Source organism: Homarus americanus, unplaced genomic scaffold, assembly GCF_018991925.1.
Source record: "Homarus americanus isolate GMGI-L3 unplaced genomic scaffold, GMGI_Hamer_2.0 scaffold24694, whole genome shotgun sequence".
Taxonomy (NCBI): Eukaryota; Metazoa; Arthropoda; class Malacostraca; order Decapoda; family Nephropidae; genus Homarus; species Homarus americanus.
The window spans coordinates 10,270,883-10,287,829 of record NW_024732780.1 but is presented as its reverse complement, the minus strand read 5'-3'; the positions used below and the strand labels follow the sequence as shown (position 1 = coordinate 10,287,829).

Below are 16,947 nucleotides of genomic sequence, written 5' to 3'. Positions count from 1 at the left end.
AATTTTGAATTTATTACAAAGCAAACTGACTGCCAGGCTGTGATGACTTATCCTATACATTTTCAGTGTTGCTTACCAGACTGACACTGAGTTACAGTACTAGAAAATTATATTGTGATGTTCTCAGTGTCGGTGTTTTAATTGGAATTCTCTGGTTGTGAAACAAGGATGATATGAGAAATGTTTTAAGGATGCAGCTGACAGTTTCATCGTCAATTAATACATTCAGAGTCTTCATTTATATTTTTGTATGATGTCCTGTGTTAGGACTACTGTATGTGTAGAAAGTGTCTGTCCAAATTACTTTTGTTTTCGTACAGTATGTAGAACTATTTCACATTTGTCAGCATCATTGTTCCTATGAATCAGTACAAGAATGTGGCAACAATGTATTTTTCAATTTGTACACATTGTGATGTAACAATCTCTTTAAACTGCTAAAGTTTTTATATTTATGTAATATAATAATACAATATGGTTCTATTTCGGAAAAACCTTTCGTAAATTGAATCACATTTTTCTCATAGTCCCATTATAAACACTGAGGCACATTCCTACAAAAATAACTTCCCCTAAACATCTTAAAATGCCACAACACACATTTCTAATGACAATAGTTGGTGTACACAATCATTATATGGTAGTGCCAAAATAAACATAGTGAAATACATGCAGAATTGAATAGTACAGTAATGTTATTTTATATTGAAAGAAAAACTGATGAGGTTGGAAACAAGATGGACACTGAAATGCTAAGCCAAATTACATGTTAATTATATTACTTCAGTAATATAAAATTAAGTGACTGTAAAATATGGTACACAGAGTTATGATGCCTTCTGTGTACCTGTGCTGTAGTACATACAAAACACCAAAGGAATGGTTCAGTCAGGTATTTAAAGAAAATGTTCTAACTGCCATTGACAGCAGGGCAAACTCAACTCTTACCTGTACATTGGTACAGTACTGTTGTTGTGTTTGTTCATATTTGTACTTGCACTTAACGTTTTACTGTATTCTTTCCACTCATTCATGGAAAAACTAATACTGAATACACAGGCATACTGGTGGTGGTAGAAAAAATGCAGAATTTTTGCATTTTTAATTTTTATTTAAAAAATGAAAACTCATAACTTATGGCAGTTTTACTCATAAATCAAGTGTTACTTGATCCCACCTCTCATAACTTTGATTTTTGGTAAATCAGGGTCTACCTGTATATAAATGCTGTAAAACTTCTGTCAGTGGTGTTGATTAATCAGGGCAGTTGAACCACCTAAAACAAATAATTTTTCAAGAGTATCACAAATTGCAAAAATATGTAGAAAGATTAAATGCCCACTACACAGCGTGTAACTACTCTGTTTTCTTATAGAAAAAAAAAATTCAATTGTGGGCAAACTAATTTGTTGTCACAGCGTTTAGGTTTCTTTGTTGTCAATTGCCCCTATATTACTCAAATTACCAACTGCATTTAACCTTTAAGTCTTCCCTTCTGCCTTTTATGCTCAATATATTATTATGCAGTTTGTCATGAAAAGCTTTTCCTCATTTATGTTTTTATGTCAGCTACCTAATCAATTAATCCTTTTTTTAGTTTATCTCTAAATTTTACATCAATTCTTCATATGTTTGCAATGTACAGTGTGTGTATTTGTATGTTTACCCTTGGATGTTTTGTTCACTTGGAAACTTATAAACCTTGAGTGTTTTTGTTTTTTGTCATACCTTAGAGCTTCTTTGTAATACATCCTGTGTACAAAATTTCACCAGATTAGCTGCTACAGTATTCTCCTGATGCTTCCCATAGGTTCTCACATTCTCCAGTTCTCAAGCACCCCATGAAAATATTCTCCAAATATTGCAGGTCTCTCAGAAAACCCTTACATCTTTAGTGAATTAGTTCAGTAAACAGATTTTTTTTTTCTGATCTTGTCTCACCCAGATGTACAGACCAGGTCATTTACTCTCTTTGCACAATTCCTGATGCATAGTTTATTTGCTCCATATCTTTTCTGTACTATAATCTATCATGTAGATGGCACATTCCATAACCACTCTCTATATTTTCTTTTATCATTTACATTGTATTGTAGGAAGCAAACTAATCACTTTTAATGTTTCTTTCAGCTAATTTTGGTGGTAACTTGCTATATCTATTACCCCTTGACCCGGCAGGATTCAGTCACAACCTCGGAAACACTTGGTCCTTATTAGTTAGTGTGTTTGAAAAGCAACATTAGTGCATCCATGTCATTCACCGTAATATAATAGATGCATATTGCTCAATACTGTATATTCATTGCTGAAACATACCATTCTATATTTCATTATTAATATTGGCAGTTTGAAGGCTTTTCTTGGACTGGATGCACTGAATGTTTTGGCTTCGTTCTTTTTTGTGTGATGTGAAAAATATACCATTTTGTAGGTGTTGTACTGATATGGAGTTATTTATGCATAATAATTGTACTTTAATTTTCACTGGTATTTAATGTGTCAATTAGGTGCTTGAAAATTTAAGTTCAAATATCAGAATACTGTACTGTACAGTATGTTACATTTTAACAAAACCAAACACTTCAAGTCCATCATCATCACTGTTGTAATGAGAGACAGGCAACTGTTTCTTTGACACACAATCATTTACCACTTTAAATATTGATGATGGGCTTTTGATTTGGAATATCCTTGGCTCTCTATATTGTACTGATTGGGGGATGAGATGGTAATGCTGTAAACAGGTTGTGTTTTTTATCCTTTAAGAAAAATGTTTTACATGTAAACTCAAGGTTATACTAGCAACCAGTCTAACCCAGATAATGAACAATAAAGCTTTACAAAACCACATAGTGTTCTTTGTTCAAGGCAGAAGGATTCATGTGTGTGAGACAGACTTAAATGTGTTTGGTAAATGTCCAACAACAATACCTCTCTAAATATGTCCATCTTGCCACCGTGGAACAATGTGATCAACTTCTCAGAATTTAAGAAACGTGTAATACCTGTACAGCAAAATCCCATTCTAACAAAATGGGTCAAGATGGAGCATGTTCTAAAATAATTTTGGGGGAAAATAGAGAAATGGCAATTCTTTCTGTTGATACAGATACTATACATCAAATTTAGGGAACACTGTTTAAATAATTGTAAACGTTTTTCTTGTCACCTTCAATAACACAACACAGTGTATACAGTAGTAAAATACTGAGATTTTGAACTAAGCAAATTTTTGCCAAAATGTTGTGGTAATTTCAGGGCAAAACACTCTTCTTCTTGAAACTGGAAAAGAGAATTTATGCTAAATAATAACAGTGAAAGGTCATATAAGGTATATGTGCTCATTAAACCCTTGGAATTTTTTATTTTTTACAGTATTATGGTTTAGTCAAACTGCTCAACGGTGACAGAAGAATTTTCATGATGAAAATAAAACTACAGCATGTAAGTGAATGATACATTAACTGGCAGAGATGAACAGGACATTGTAAATATATAACTCTTCTACAGCATAACACATCAAACAATGCATTGATACCTCAGTTTGTCTAAAGAAAATCCTAGTGTATGGAAAGGCTAAAGAATTAGTATAATACAGTACAGTACAGTAGTTGACAATGGAAGTAACTGAATTACCGTATGTATTTTAATTACCTGTAGTTAACAGATTTTATCATTTTTATTGTGTTGGGACAAGAATACAAACATTAATGCCCTCAGAAATCTTTGGAGTATTAATATATAATTATACACTTGTAATTGCCATCAATGAAACATCAATATGTACAATTGCCTACAAATAGTTTCAGCAAGTAGAAAATACAAAATGAATGTGAATATTAAGGGCGACTCCAGATGTACAGCTCAGTTATGTTTTTGCTGAAACCTTTCGTACAAAAGTTCTCTTGGAATGAAATTTTGGCAATACTGGAATGGTTAACCCAAACATGGATTTACATTACAGTATATATAGGTTTTACCCTCTTGTCCTTCCTCTGAACAAGCAGGAATAACCATCCCATGCTTAATACAGGTACAGTCAACAAAAAAATATCTTCAATTGTTCAGTGTCATACATTATAACACAAGTGATAAAGAATACTGATATGGCAATGACCATAAATGGATTTGGCAGTTACAGTACAGTACTCTATTCCTGCCATTTGCTATAATGATGAATTTCCCATTGTGTGTTGTACCAAAATGTGAATAAAAGAAACAAGATCAATACAAATTGAATATACAACTGAAAGCATATCTAAGGAACATTGTCAAGTTGTCACTGTTATAAACACACTTCATGCATGCTTATCTTCATAGCAGCATACATTAGTAGCAGTATTCTCATTCTTACTGTCAATTATGTGATAAATTTGAAAATATATTATACTATAATATTGGTGAATTATGAAAGCAATAAATAGGTATAGAGAGTTAAGGGAGATTACAGTCACATGACATTACAATACAGGTATCCCCAGGTTATGGAATTTCACCCTTACGGAATTTACAAATTTCGACCTTAATTTCAGGTCACAGAAAACAAATTTGCCCTTATGGAATTTTAAAACTTCTCAAAAATTTTAAAAAATTGCAATTTTTAATCAAAATTTTACCAAATTGGCAAAAAAAATATTGTGAATGCACCTGTGGTGGCCACAAGGTGGTTGGAAAGCTTCTCACCTCCCAGTTACCAGCATTCACAACACTGGAGCTGCTCAGTTAAGAATTCTTTCCCCCAGCTTGTGTTCAGTTATGTGTGTGTGTGTAAGACTTTATTTGCCCTTATGGAATTTTGTTTAATTTATTAAGAATTTCAAAGAAAAAATTGCAATACAAGTATAGAACAATAAATTTCACCAAAATTATAACATTTAATTCTTGTGAATTCTGGCTTGGCTCTCTTACCTCCAACTGGTAGCAGTCACAACAACAATGGCGCTGCTTAGTTTTGAATTCTTTCCCCAGTTTGTGTTGAGTTATGCATCTGTGTTACTGTGTACCCTTATTCAGTGAGTGGAAAAAGACCATCAAGTTCAAATGAAAGCAGTGGTGATAAAAGGTTCCATAATGGAATTACATTGGACATAAAACTTGATGTTTTAAGGAGGTTACTCCCAGTAACTCTGATCCCACAACCTCCTGCAGCGCTCAACATCGTTTCTGGTAAGTAAAATTCAAGCGTTTTCTTCATTTATCATCATGTTACATCCTTGAATGACTTATTGTATGTGGTTAAACCATCTGATTTCATACATATACGTATGTGCTTGTGTCACGTGTTTGGGGCCTCAAGAGTTTTCCAGAGGAATGCATTTCAACTTTTATAATTGAAGTCGATGGGAAAAATGGTTTCACATTACGGAAAGATTTTCCGGAACCTAACCCTTCCGTAAACCGGGGATGACTGTGAAGGGTAATGATGGAACCACACGTTGTATGTGAAGTCTCCATTTTAAATGGCATGCCTATGAAAATAATTAATGGCATTGCATCTTACAGCCGCAGTTTTAATCACCCTCTTTAATTGACGGGGTTGTCGTGACAACAACCGTAGTTTCAAAAGTGTGAGTGAAGTGATCTGTCTTTATCCATATGTATTCGTGCATAGTGGCATAAAAGCATTCTGTTGAATCTTAGGCTCCCTGTACTACACCGAAGAAACCATGGAAGGCTGTTACTCTTGAGACAAAAGATTGGACTTGAAAAGATCTTGGTCTGGCTGCTTCTACTGTGGCCACAATTTACAAGCATACTGAGGAGATCAAACAAGCAGTTGGACAGTAGTGATGAGGTGGACAACCCTCCTCATCTTGCTGAGTAAGGCCCTAACTCAGCCCTTATGGTGGTGAGCCCAGACTGCCCTTCCATATTATTTTTTTTTCATGTGTTAGGTAGTAAATTAGAGTACAGGCGTAGTTGTGTTCTATTTATCATTAAGTAGATAAGTTTTGTTTTTGTTTGTGTTAAGGTTTTTGTGCTTTTAGAGTATGATACTGGGGTATTTTTGTAATTGGGAACCGTACCCTAATTTCCCCATGTGTTTATCTATTCGTGATAAGAATATTCGTCAAAAAAAAAAATTATTTTATTTTTTACAAAAACCATTCATATCTCGAGGAATACCTGTACTACTGTATATAGTTCATCATGTATATAGACTGCTGTATCATTTGAATCTCTACCTGACACTAAAAGAGAACTGTGAATACAAGAGTTAAGCCACATTGAAATATTTTTTAGCCATTTTGTGAGTGAGTTTTCGTCTGAAAAATATTCTGTAAGCTGGTGAGTTTCTGGACTAGAATTCTTAAAATGGATAGAACCAAAATCCACCGGGAGAACATTGTCACCAAACTTAATGCAACATTTATTAATAAAGTAAACACATTTAAGATACTGTAATTTATTAAACTTTTTAGCAGTTTTGTAAGCAGGCAAGTATGGCACCAAAATTTGTAAATAAATGCACCTCTGGCATACCAACCACACGATTAAGTTGATCCATAATGCATCAGCAAAGGGGGGCAGGCATATAAACATTACCTTCGGCGGTCCCACACGGAGGGGAAGAGGTTTGGGCGATTACAATTGTTTGCTTGAAGGAACAACTCCTACCTACGAGTTTTCAAGGAAGTAGGGTATTTAAAACACATTACAGCGGTGATCAATAAGTTCGAAACTACAGTAATCCATATTTACCTCAGTTCCTCTCATACTACGTTATATTCCTATATGGAAATAGTTTCTGTTATGAGTAAAACAGTAAACTGTAGTGAGTTCTGTTGTCCTTGTTTTTCAATGGGTTATTATATTGAAAAATATTTGAACTTGCAAAGTTGTGTTATATGACGCAAAAACACATTTTATGCAATAAATAATTTGTGTTTGTGTGCAGATGCACACACACACTCACATATATAAATTACATATGTATATGTAGGTGCACACATTCATATATATATATATATATACACACCACAGGTTGCCGTGGTAGTCCGTGCCACTTGGACGTAGTATGTCTCATTTCATCACACATACACACAAACATTTCAAACTTGAATGTGCTCTCTCTTACACAAACTACTAATATCGTCCACTTCCTCATTACCAGACAACCACAATTGCTCCTCAATTTCTTAGGTACTCAAACTGGTGGGGTTGCTTAGACACACGTCTAATCTCGGCCATGACTGAGTACTGTAGATGCTGGCAGGCCTAATATAATTTATGAGTCAAGGTCGCCTTCCTACATTCCAGCTGATCAATTGGAATGAGTCTAATTGTCAGTAAGATTCAATGTATGGGTGGGCAAATTATTACCACACATGGCACACCAATCACATCGAAAGGGTTAAGAAATGCATATCACAATCATGTGAACTAACCCCACCGAAACAACACAAGTCATAGTGTTCTTTTCTCAACCCATTGTACCCAGGAATGAAGAGAGTTTTTTGTTGACTGTAAAGTACAAACAGCACAATAATGATATCTATTACAAAAATACCTGAAATAAGATATTCTTCATTATTGTCTTCTGGAATCATATGATCCTTAGAAAGAAATCAAATACCCTGTACACACCTGGCATGATTCATTACACACACACCTGCTCTTATTATCACTATAAATGTGAGGTACCGTGTGATTGTGAACATTATAAATTGAACAACTAGGTGGTGGAAGAAGGAAGGTGTGAGGTGTAGGTAAGAAGACAAGCAGAGGGATGGCAAATGTTATGGAGGGTGTAAAGACCGATAAGAAATTGAAGGGGGAGGTATTGTGAAGTTTTCTGACTGAAGCCTACCTCAATGGAACAGTCGAAGCATTGATGAAGCAACAGCACTAGGGGTTGCTAGGTAAGGAGAGCTGGAGTGAGGAGGCAAAATAAAAGAAGACTGAATGAGCTACAAGGAGAGGTTGGAGCAGAGAGGATTTAGATTTGAGAGATAGTGGAGGAAACATGGAGGTGGGCAGGACATGTGCAGTGCTTGGGAGGGAAGTTAGTGAAGAGAGCGAAAGAGACATACATTGAGAGGAGAGAGTTATGAGACCCTTGAGAAAGGCAGGTCATGATGGAAACTGGAGGCAATGAAGAGGGAGATAAAAGAACTTCACCTCTAAAAAGAGACAAAGAGGAAGATGATGTGGCAACATCTCATTCATAGACACACATCTCTTGTGGTTCATCAAAATATACTATGAAATCACATATACACCCAATCACATACAGTAGTAACCCGATTTACGCGGTCAATTGAACCCACAGGGTACCGCGTAAAGTGAACAACAGAACAAATGGGATTAATTCCAATAGAGACTGGCCCAACCCCCAAACTCCACTTTTACAGACACAATACCTACGTTGTAGTAAAAATTACATCTTACTTTTATGATGGTATGCACACACAATTAATAATTAAGAGAAATATCAATAATATTAGTTTTTTTAACACTTACATTAGTAGAAAAGATGGCTGGGCACACAGGGATGGGGGGTTGGTTCCGAGGCAGAGGGCAGATTATTGGCCCTCACCTGTATCACTTGTCTCACTATCCACCACATAGGCTTGCAGGGCCTTTTTGTAAAACCCCTCAAAGTCCATATCCTCACTATCACTGACTTGGGCCGGCTGTGGTGGGTAGCGAGTGAAGAACTCGGTAATGTTTTGATGACTGGGCGACCTTGTGCACATCCTGCCCGCGCCGCTTCCCGCGTATATGAGTAGATGCACCGCGTTAAGTGAAAGTCCGGTTCTGGCGAGGTACCGTGTAAATGCGAAATCGCGGAAAGTGAAACCGCGTAAAGCGGGGTATTACTGTACTGTACTGAGGGAATATCATTATAAAATTATATTACTTCAATAATTTTGCTTACCTATTTCTCAATATTATTTCCACAAACCTGGGGAGATTATTCCTTACAATACATTCAAAATTCTGGTGCATATACATGTTGAAACAATTCTTTGTCTGTTGCTCAAATCACAACAGAAAACATAAAATTTACCCTCCAGATTTCTCAACAGTGGTATTGTATGTCTTCAAAACTCTTACACTCTTTGGTTTATAGATTCTTGTTATTTATTACAAGGCATTATACTATATACTGTTAAGTAAAACTTTTGTAGAAAAAAATATAAATTTATTAATATATAAAAAGAACCCTTACACCTAGCAGCTTTACCTCCAATATAAGGTGAAAGAAAATTACTAAATTTAACCAATTGTCTATACACACATTCACACAAACTGATATACCTGAATTGACACAAATGCTGAAAGTTGGTACAAATAGCTCATAAACTAGCCAAAGGCCACTGTATTTTAGTGACCAGCACTAAAATACCATAAAGAACACTCCACAACTCTGACCAGCACCCACAATCACACACCACAGCATGCTGCTACCTGGGCCCATAACTTGAAAAGTGCAGCAAGCTGTTCCCTGAATACAGCATGCTACTATCTGGGTGCATTAGATGTGATACTGCATAGTGCAGTGTGGACCCAGGAACACAGCACACTACTTTTACACAATAAACTTCAAATATAATCACTCTGCATCTACAAACCTACAATGTACAGATTACCTATAGTACTATACTGTACCTGATTTGGCCACAAGAACACACTCTTAGCTGTATTCAGCCTGAGCAGCAAACAAGTATTATTGAACAAAAGTCAGTAGAATCTCTTAACATCATACAGTAGTTTGGATCCAGGAAATGACCTTGACTGTTAATGATCATAATCTTTACATAAAAAATTATCACAACTACAGTAATCATGCACACATTAACTTAATGATGAGTAAGGAAATGGATCTGTTCATTGAAGTTTTAACCAACAGACTGCACATCCATAATCATTCCTTACAATGGGTGGACATGTTCTCTATCCATAACAAAAGATGAAGGCTGTTATCAACCAGCTCTCCCCACACACTACATGACTAGTACAGTACCAGCAATATGACGACAGGTTAGGTGAGCTTATGAATTTTAAGATGATAAAACTCTTATTGATAATTAGTTTTTAGTACTTTAAAACTCTCCACAGTTAGAGACAATAATTCTGATGTAAAAATAATTACTGAAGAAAAGGAGAACTGAGAACAAACTTTTATAATGTTCTTCACTTTTGGGGATTAAATCACAGTATTTTGAGAAGTTCATTTGATGCTATTCATTCTTTAAACACATTTATATACCTCATTAATGAAGAAATAAAAGTTCTCTTCTTTCCTAATGTAGATGAATGAAACACAATATCCTTATCACCCACTGATAATTCTCATGTCTACTATCAAACACAACCAGTACTAAAATACGTGTTATCAAAGCCAGACAAGGAGAGTTTGCAAGTCCACAACCTATTAGACACAAAGCTCGGCCTCCTGCATTACTCTTCAAAACAAATCATATTACCATAAAGAGATTCTACAATACTTATAACTGACTGGTTTATTTGTGAAAGATTAAATCCATCTGTTAAAAAGTGGTACGTTGAAAACACTTATATTATTATGCACCTTATACACACCGAGTACAGACTGAATCTTCACCATCAGCCTCGCCCTCAAGTACGTCATCACAGCCTGGTCTGGTCTCACATCACACCTGCGAGGCTCCCTTGAGCTGTTAGGTTTGTAAATTTCAGGTCATCCTGCACATATTAGTGCTTGGTGTCTATCTCACAGACACTGTAAGGAAAGAAAACAGAAAATAACACCATTATAGTACAGTATATACAACAAAAGGTATATAAATGATGATGATCCAAAATATATCACAGTAGATTACTGATTTGTTTAGATGCCTTTTAATGGCCAAAAACATTTTAGTCCAGGGCTGGTCAATTTAAACCAAACAAAAAACCATTATGTCATGTTAGGTGCCGTACTTTACAATCTAAATATTTACTCCAGTGCCTCAGCTTCTACAGTATTCTATCTTCCTCTGTAAGAATAACCAAAATATTTAAAAACTTTTTATTCTTTCTAATTTGTATTCATTTAACTCCAAATTATATTCCAGCACCACTCATATAATGGGCTACAACACATAAGACAAAAGAATAGAGATGTGACTGGAAAATTTAACAATAGTACTGTATCATTCTACCTAACCTGGCAGTAGCTGTTAACTGGAGTCACTGGGTGCCGTCACAGGTCACACGTCATGGTCTGTGACATGTGCAGTGGTGTTAACATGAGCTCAAATGCAGCGTCCTTCAAATTTGCTCCTCGTAAATTTGCCTCTTGTAGATCACTCCCAGACAAGTCACAGTTCTAAACAGTAAGGGATACAGTATACAGCACTGTATATGAAATAAATGTGAAGAAAAATTAGAATATTTCTCATCCTTAATTCTCAAAAGTAAATACAATACTTGTAAGAGATTTATCTAACAAAATGAAAGGACTACTCTCACCCCTGTTCACCCGTTTGTGGTGGTGAGTCAAGACTGCCCTCCCATAAGGTAATGTATCAAAGTTATACAGTATTTTATTAATGTTTACCGTGTGTTAGGTAGTAAATTACAGTAGTTGTGTACTATTTATCATTAGTAAGGTAGGTTTTTTTGTTGATTTTGAACTGATTTCATGTTTTTAGGGTATGATATAGTCTCTATTTTTTTCATTGTGGTACTGAATCCTATTTTTCACATATGTTATTCTATTCTTTATACTCTGTACTTAAATTCGCCTAATGAATATTTTTTTCAGGAACCTAACCCATTTGTATATCAAGGAATATCTGTACTGTATAGAAAAATGACTTCCATGAGTATATTCTAGTACTGTACTGTACATCAGTCATAAATGCAAGCTTTGAATTCCAGTTTGATCAAAACATAACCAGTTGGTACACACAGTACAATCTATCTGAAGAAAAGTAGGTAATTTAAAAACTCTGTTCTCTTTTCACTCACCTCCAGGTCTGCCCCAGCAAGGACAGCTGCACGCAAGTCACAGTTCTTCAAGTTTGCATTCTTCAGTGTGGCAACTCTCAAGTTAACACCGGCCAGCATGCTACCCTCCAGTACTGCCCCACGTAGGTTCACACCTTCGAAATCGTCCAAATTTATAATAAATTTTCTTTCTTAATTATACTACAGTATTTAGTCCGGCATATTATACATTACAGTAATGGTTAATGCCTAAAAAGTTAATTACTCTCTTGTCAATAATACAATAAGCAGATTACATTTTAAGAGAGATGTTTATTCACCAAAGCTCCAACAGAGAGACAACCATAACCTCATATCTCATCAAAACAAGAATACTGTTTTAAAAGTTTGAATTACCTAACCTTATCTATAAGACAGGAACATGAAGACAAAACTGAACTTCACAAACTAACTTGCCTTCACAATTGGACCGCGTTCCTGCCGGGTCCTCAAAGTTACACGCTCGTAAATTTGATGACTCGAGGTTTGCACACAAGAGTCGCACATTGAGCAGCTGTGCCCCTTCTAAGTTGGCACCACAGAGGTTAGCACGTTCCAAACAGCATCCATTCATGTTGGCTCCCGCTAGGTTACATCCTGACAAATCTGCAAACTGAACACAAGATAGAAGAACAAATACTTTTTCAACCCACAATTTTAAATTCATATGAAAGATACAGTAATGTAGTTTGTGTGAAGTTATACAGAGAACAATGACACAGTGAGAGAGGCATGATAACTGACACTGTTCCTACCACCTGGACAGTGACACAGATGATGAATGGGTAGCAGAAGACTATGCAGTATCACATTTTTCAAACATGTGTCCATACTAATTGCTCAGTCAATGATGAAACACTCAAATTTATTCAGAATAATGGTACAATTTTACTTATGAAACATGATGAGGGATCACTGAACAACATCCTCATATGGAAAAGTTTCACCAGGTTTCTCTAAGACATACCTTAAAGTTAATATTTCTAAGGTCAAGTTTGGAGAGGTCAGCTCCTCGTAGATTGATCCCTTGAAATCTAAGTTCGTCTCGGTGGTGCGTGGTGATGAGCGCCTCTACAACGTGTCGTCTGGTGAGAGGCTCCAGCTCCTGTGTCTCCTCCCGGGAAGTGATCAGAGCCTCCAACACTGGCACGGCCGACTCCATTCCAAAAAACCGGGCCTCCTCTAACACTCCTATAAAGATGATGACAGCCCTCAATAACTAACTAGATATTTGGTTAACCACAGAATATTTAATGTTCTCATAAGAAGTGATATTTGGGAAACAAAGGCACTGTACTGTATTATAGTAGATACACACACACACACAGGGTCTAATAAAAGATACTGTAATTGTTACCATGACATCGAGATAAACTGTGATATCAATGATTTTAATGAGGATACACTGTGTGAACATACTAGCAACATATTTTTTATTTAAACTAAAGCCTTATCATTACTGTATTTGCATTGAGGTGATGTTGACATATTTGTACTCTCATGTAGTGGCTACAGCATGGCAGTTGTGGAGAATTCATATTACACAAAAATATATAAACAACTGCTCTACAAAGACAGAAAATTTTTGCCACTTTTGTAATTTTTTCCTAAGTACTGTACTATACAGGTATTTGTAATAATGAAAATATGCTAAAATAATGCAATTTTTTTCACAACCAGTATGATTACTTATTTCACTAACTTATTCATTACTTTCTAACACTCACAAAGTTACAAAGTGTACAAATATGCTGTCAATGTGTTATGAGTCTCCTTCAATCACCATATAACTAATTCCTCAAACTCAATGAGGCCAAGTAGACTTGTCTTCACCAGCACAGTCACTCAGCCAGTTGCCTCATAGTACAATTTCTCTCATTTACTCTCATGTTTTGTGAAAAATTAAATTAAATGAAATTATTCTGTACAATATTCTTAAATCTCATATGCTAACTATGTACAAAAAAAGGTGTAGAGTTGTAAGTGGATGTGTGGAGTTTAAAGTGAATAAAAGTTTGAAAGTGTTGATGCTGCCAGCAACATAGAGAGTGTGAGTGTAGATATTGTGTTGGCATTTCATACTGTTCACTCTCTAAAATCTCATCCAGTTTATATGTACAGGAATAAAATTACATCTGTACTGTAGTGTACAGCATGTACCACTTACAGTAGTATTACATTTATTAAGGTCTCGTAATCATTGTGTGCACCATAATTGTTTTGGGGGAAGTATTTCTTTTCACAGGAACGTATCTCAGCTTTTATAATGGGAGTTTACGGGAAAATTTTATCAATTTATGAAAAACCTATTTAGGAAAATTGTTTAGGAACGGAACCCTTTTGTAAATGGTGGAATCCCTGTACAGTACAGTACAGCACAGCACAGTATTATTAATACTCAAGATAAGAATAATTCAATGTTCTGGGTATTAAAGATACCTCACCTTCTGGATTAATACCAGGGTCAAGAATCAAGGTCCCATTTCTCAGGAAGTTCAGGAGAGGCTCAAAATATGTATAGGAACGATCGATGAGGTATGCACCGTGGGCGTCCCGATTACTGGGCAACAAACTACTGTCCTCGCAGTTAAACATTCTGAAATATACATCCACCTTAAGATATTTATAGTAAAGATTAACATACTGATGAATGCAATAAAACAAGTGGGCTATTGTCATCTTACTCTCTTTATTAATACAGTACTGTATGTATATCAGTTAAAGAAAGAAAAAAAAAGACAACCGTGCATTAAAAATTTAACCCTCATTGATATACTATACAATATCATAATCAAAATCATAACTTTCTTCCAATATATAATTACAGAACAAATACAGATTTAATTACAACAAAATACTTCAACAATATTCCAAAGTGGTGACAGTATCATAAAGAAAATAACATAACCTAAGATATAAATACCCATATAGTGTAACTATTAACTACTTTACCCAATTATATACATATAGACCTAATCTACCTCATATCTGACACTAGACACGGGCAGAGGACGAACCAAGAGTCACTTACTTGGCTAACATTGAGTTGGGTTCCTTGGTGACCAGTGTGGCCCGGGTGGTGGTGAAGATCTGTCCTCCCACGTTGAGTGTAACCCAGTCATTTGTGGCCGATGATCCACCTGTAACAGTACACAGTGGGAGTCGTGAGGTGTAGTCTCTTAATGTTTAAATTGTGTAATCTATATATGTTTACTGAGAGTATCTGTTATAGTTTGGGGATTATAAAGGCAACAAACTACCCAATCTTTATTTCCAACCATCATATGCATCCTGATCTCCTTCTGGACACACTTGCCATATTATAAAAAATCTACCACACAACTCCCAAAATTTACAACATTTATATATATATATGCCTAATGACCCTATATATACACACACATACTTTGATCTATCACAAAACCCAATATTCACACCAGATATCTGCGTACTGATACTAACTACAAGCAGATGATGGTCCAACTACAGACACTGGAGTCACCCTGGACCCAACGTGACCTGGCGGCCGCACACCTGGGCTGGGCTGGATTGGCAGATGGAAATCTTCACCTTCAGACACGTACAAGATGTCATCATCTCTGTGAGTTTAACATTTTAATTTTAGTGTACAAACCAAGTCATTTCAAATGCCCTCACCTAATCACAATAATGTTACATACTTAAAAAATACAGTATCCAAAGAATTTAGTACTTAACATCTACAGTATCAAATTGTCACTTAAATACAGTACAATATTATAAAATAGTGTCCAATGCTACCCATCCTATCAAAAAACATTAAATTTTACTGTATTATTTAGATGAATGTTTACAGTAGCTCTTCATTCTATCTTCCTTTATATACCAAACTGTACTGTAAAATACTACTTCTGCTTCTAAGAGAGTTTCTGATTCTTTTCCCACAATCTTTTAATTATTTCATGACCTCACTTTGTGTATCTTAAACTGTGTCAAGTCTTTAAATATTTCTCACTCAATCCTGAGTCTTTTAAAGGTACAGTATTAACTTGAGAAAGACAAGGCCTTATCTATACATAACATAGCATCCAATGGTGAGGGAGTCTACATATATCATGAATGGTTTTTGTATGAAGGAACATAAAATCACCAAAGAACAAAATCTGTATACAGTAGATGTAAAACAATACTCTAAACATCGCAAAATTAAAATAACAAATCACAATAAACCACTACCACCGAGCAGCTCACATTGTACCAGTATAACATGAAACACACTGCTTCCTTACCTGATGAGTCTAATATCATCTATGAGTCCTCCCTGGGGTGTGTAGATGTTCATGGCTCTGATGCCCAACTTCTGTGATGCTGCAGCAAGTAGTTCCTCCAAGGAGTGTGTTACCAGCACCACCTAGCAATATACACCACACCATTATTATAAACCCTGTGTTAGTCTTAAAAAAACCCTACCTAACCAAAAACCGGACAAATATCCACAGCCTTATATGTATACCTGCACTGTCTATATACTAATGCACATGCTGAAGCACTGTGCGAAGTCATCAAAATTTTAAGAATACATTATTAATTAAATTACGTAAATTCAGAAAGAAAGTAATTTAGTATTTTTGAGTAATTTTCCTCACTCACGACACCTACATTAAACTAACATATAAACCTCTAGTGAAGTATTATCCTCCTACACAGTATATCCTGCCCAAATAAATTGTATCTGACCAAATTAATTATTATCAGCTCAATTTAATTATTGGTTTGATTGTCTTCCTCACTAACTGACCAAGAGAGCCAAGTTGACGCCCACTGTCCTTACCTTACCATCCACCCCAGAGCCGTTCCTGAAGAGAATTACTCTCTTCATGGTACCAATTGTCTGTACACATCAACACAACCGCATATTAACCAAAGTACTCGCTAAAACACTACATTGATTAGGGTAAGAGGTGAGTAAAGACAACTTCTAACGACCCCGAATCGGCAGTGACTATTTCC

General features: G+C 35.6%; 1 protein-coding gene across 1 annotated transcript; it reads right to left on the bottom strand.

Moving 5' to 3' along the window:
* Positions 1–8,730: 8,730 nt before the first annotated feature.
* Positions 8,731–16,947, bottom strand: LOC121869102 (BTB/POZ domain-containing protein KCTD9-like). The gene is made up of 10 exons (XM_042370288.1): positions 16,769–16,947; positions 16,227–16,348; positions 15,421–15,557; positions 14,990–15,098; positions 14,403–14,554; positions 12,926–13,149; positions 12,376–12,571; positions 11,941–12,074; positions 11,135–11,296; positions 8,731–10,708 (listed from the first exon to the last, which is right to left on the bottom strand). Exons 1-9 carry the CDS (start codon positions 16,814–16,816, stop codon positions 11,171–11,173), a joined length of 1,248 nt encoding a protein of 415 aa, XP_042226222.1. The 5' UTR covers positions 16,817–16,947; the 3' UTR covers positions 8,731–10,708; positions 11,135–11,170.

Excerpts from the sequence above, each read along its gene's own strand:
- LOC121869102 (XM_042370288.1), bottom strand. The coding sequence starts at position 16,816 with ATGAAGAGAGTAATTCTCTTCAGGAACGGCTCTGGGGTGGATGGTAAG. Across the intron at positions 12,572-12,925 it reads TTAGAAATATTAACTTTAAG|TTTGCAGATTTGTCAGGATG; the intron begins GTATGTCTTAGA and ends TCTTGTGTTCAG. Across the intron at positions 12,075-12,375 it reads AACGCGGTCCAATTGTGAAG|GTGTGAACCTACGTGGGGCA; the intron begins GCAAGTTAGTTT and ends ACGATTTCGAAG.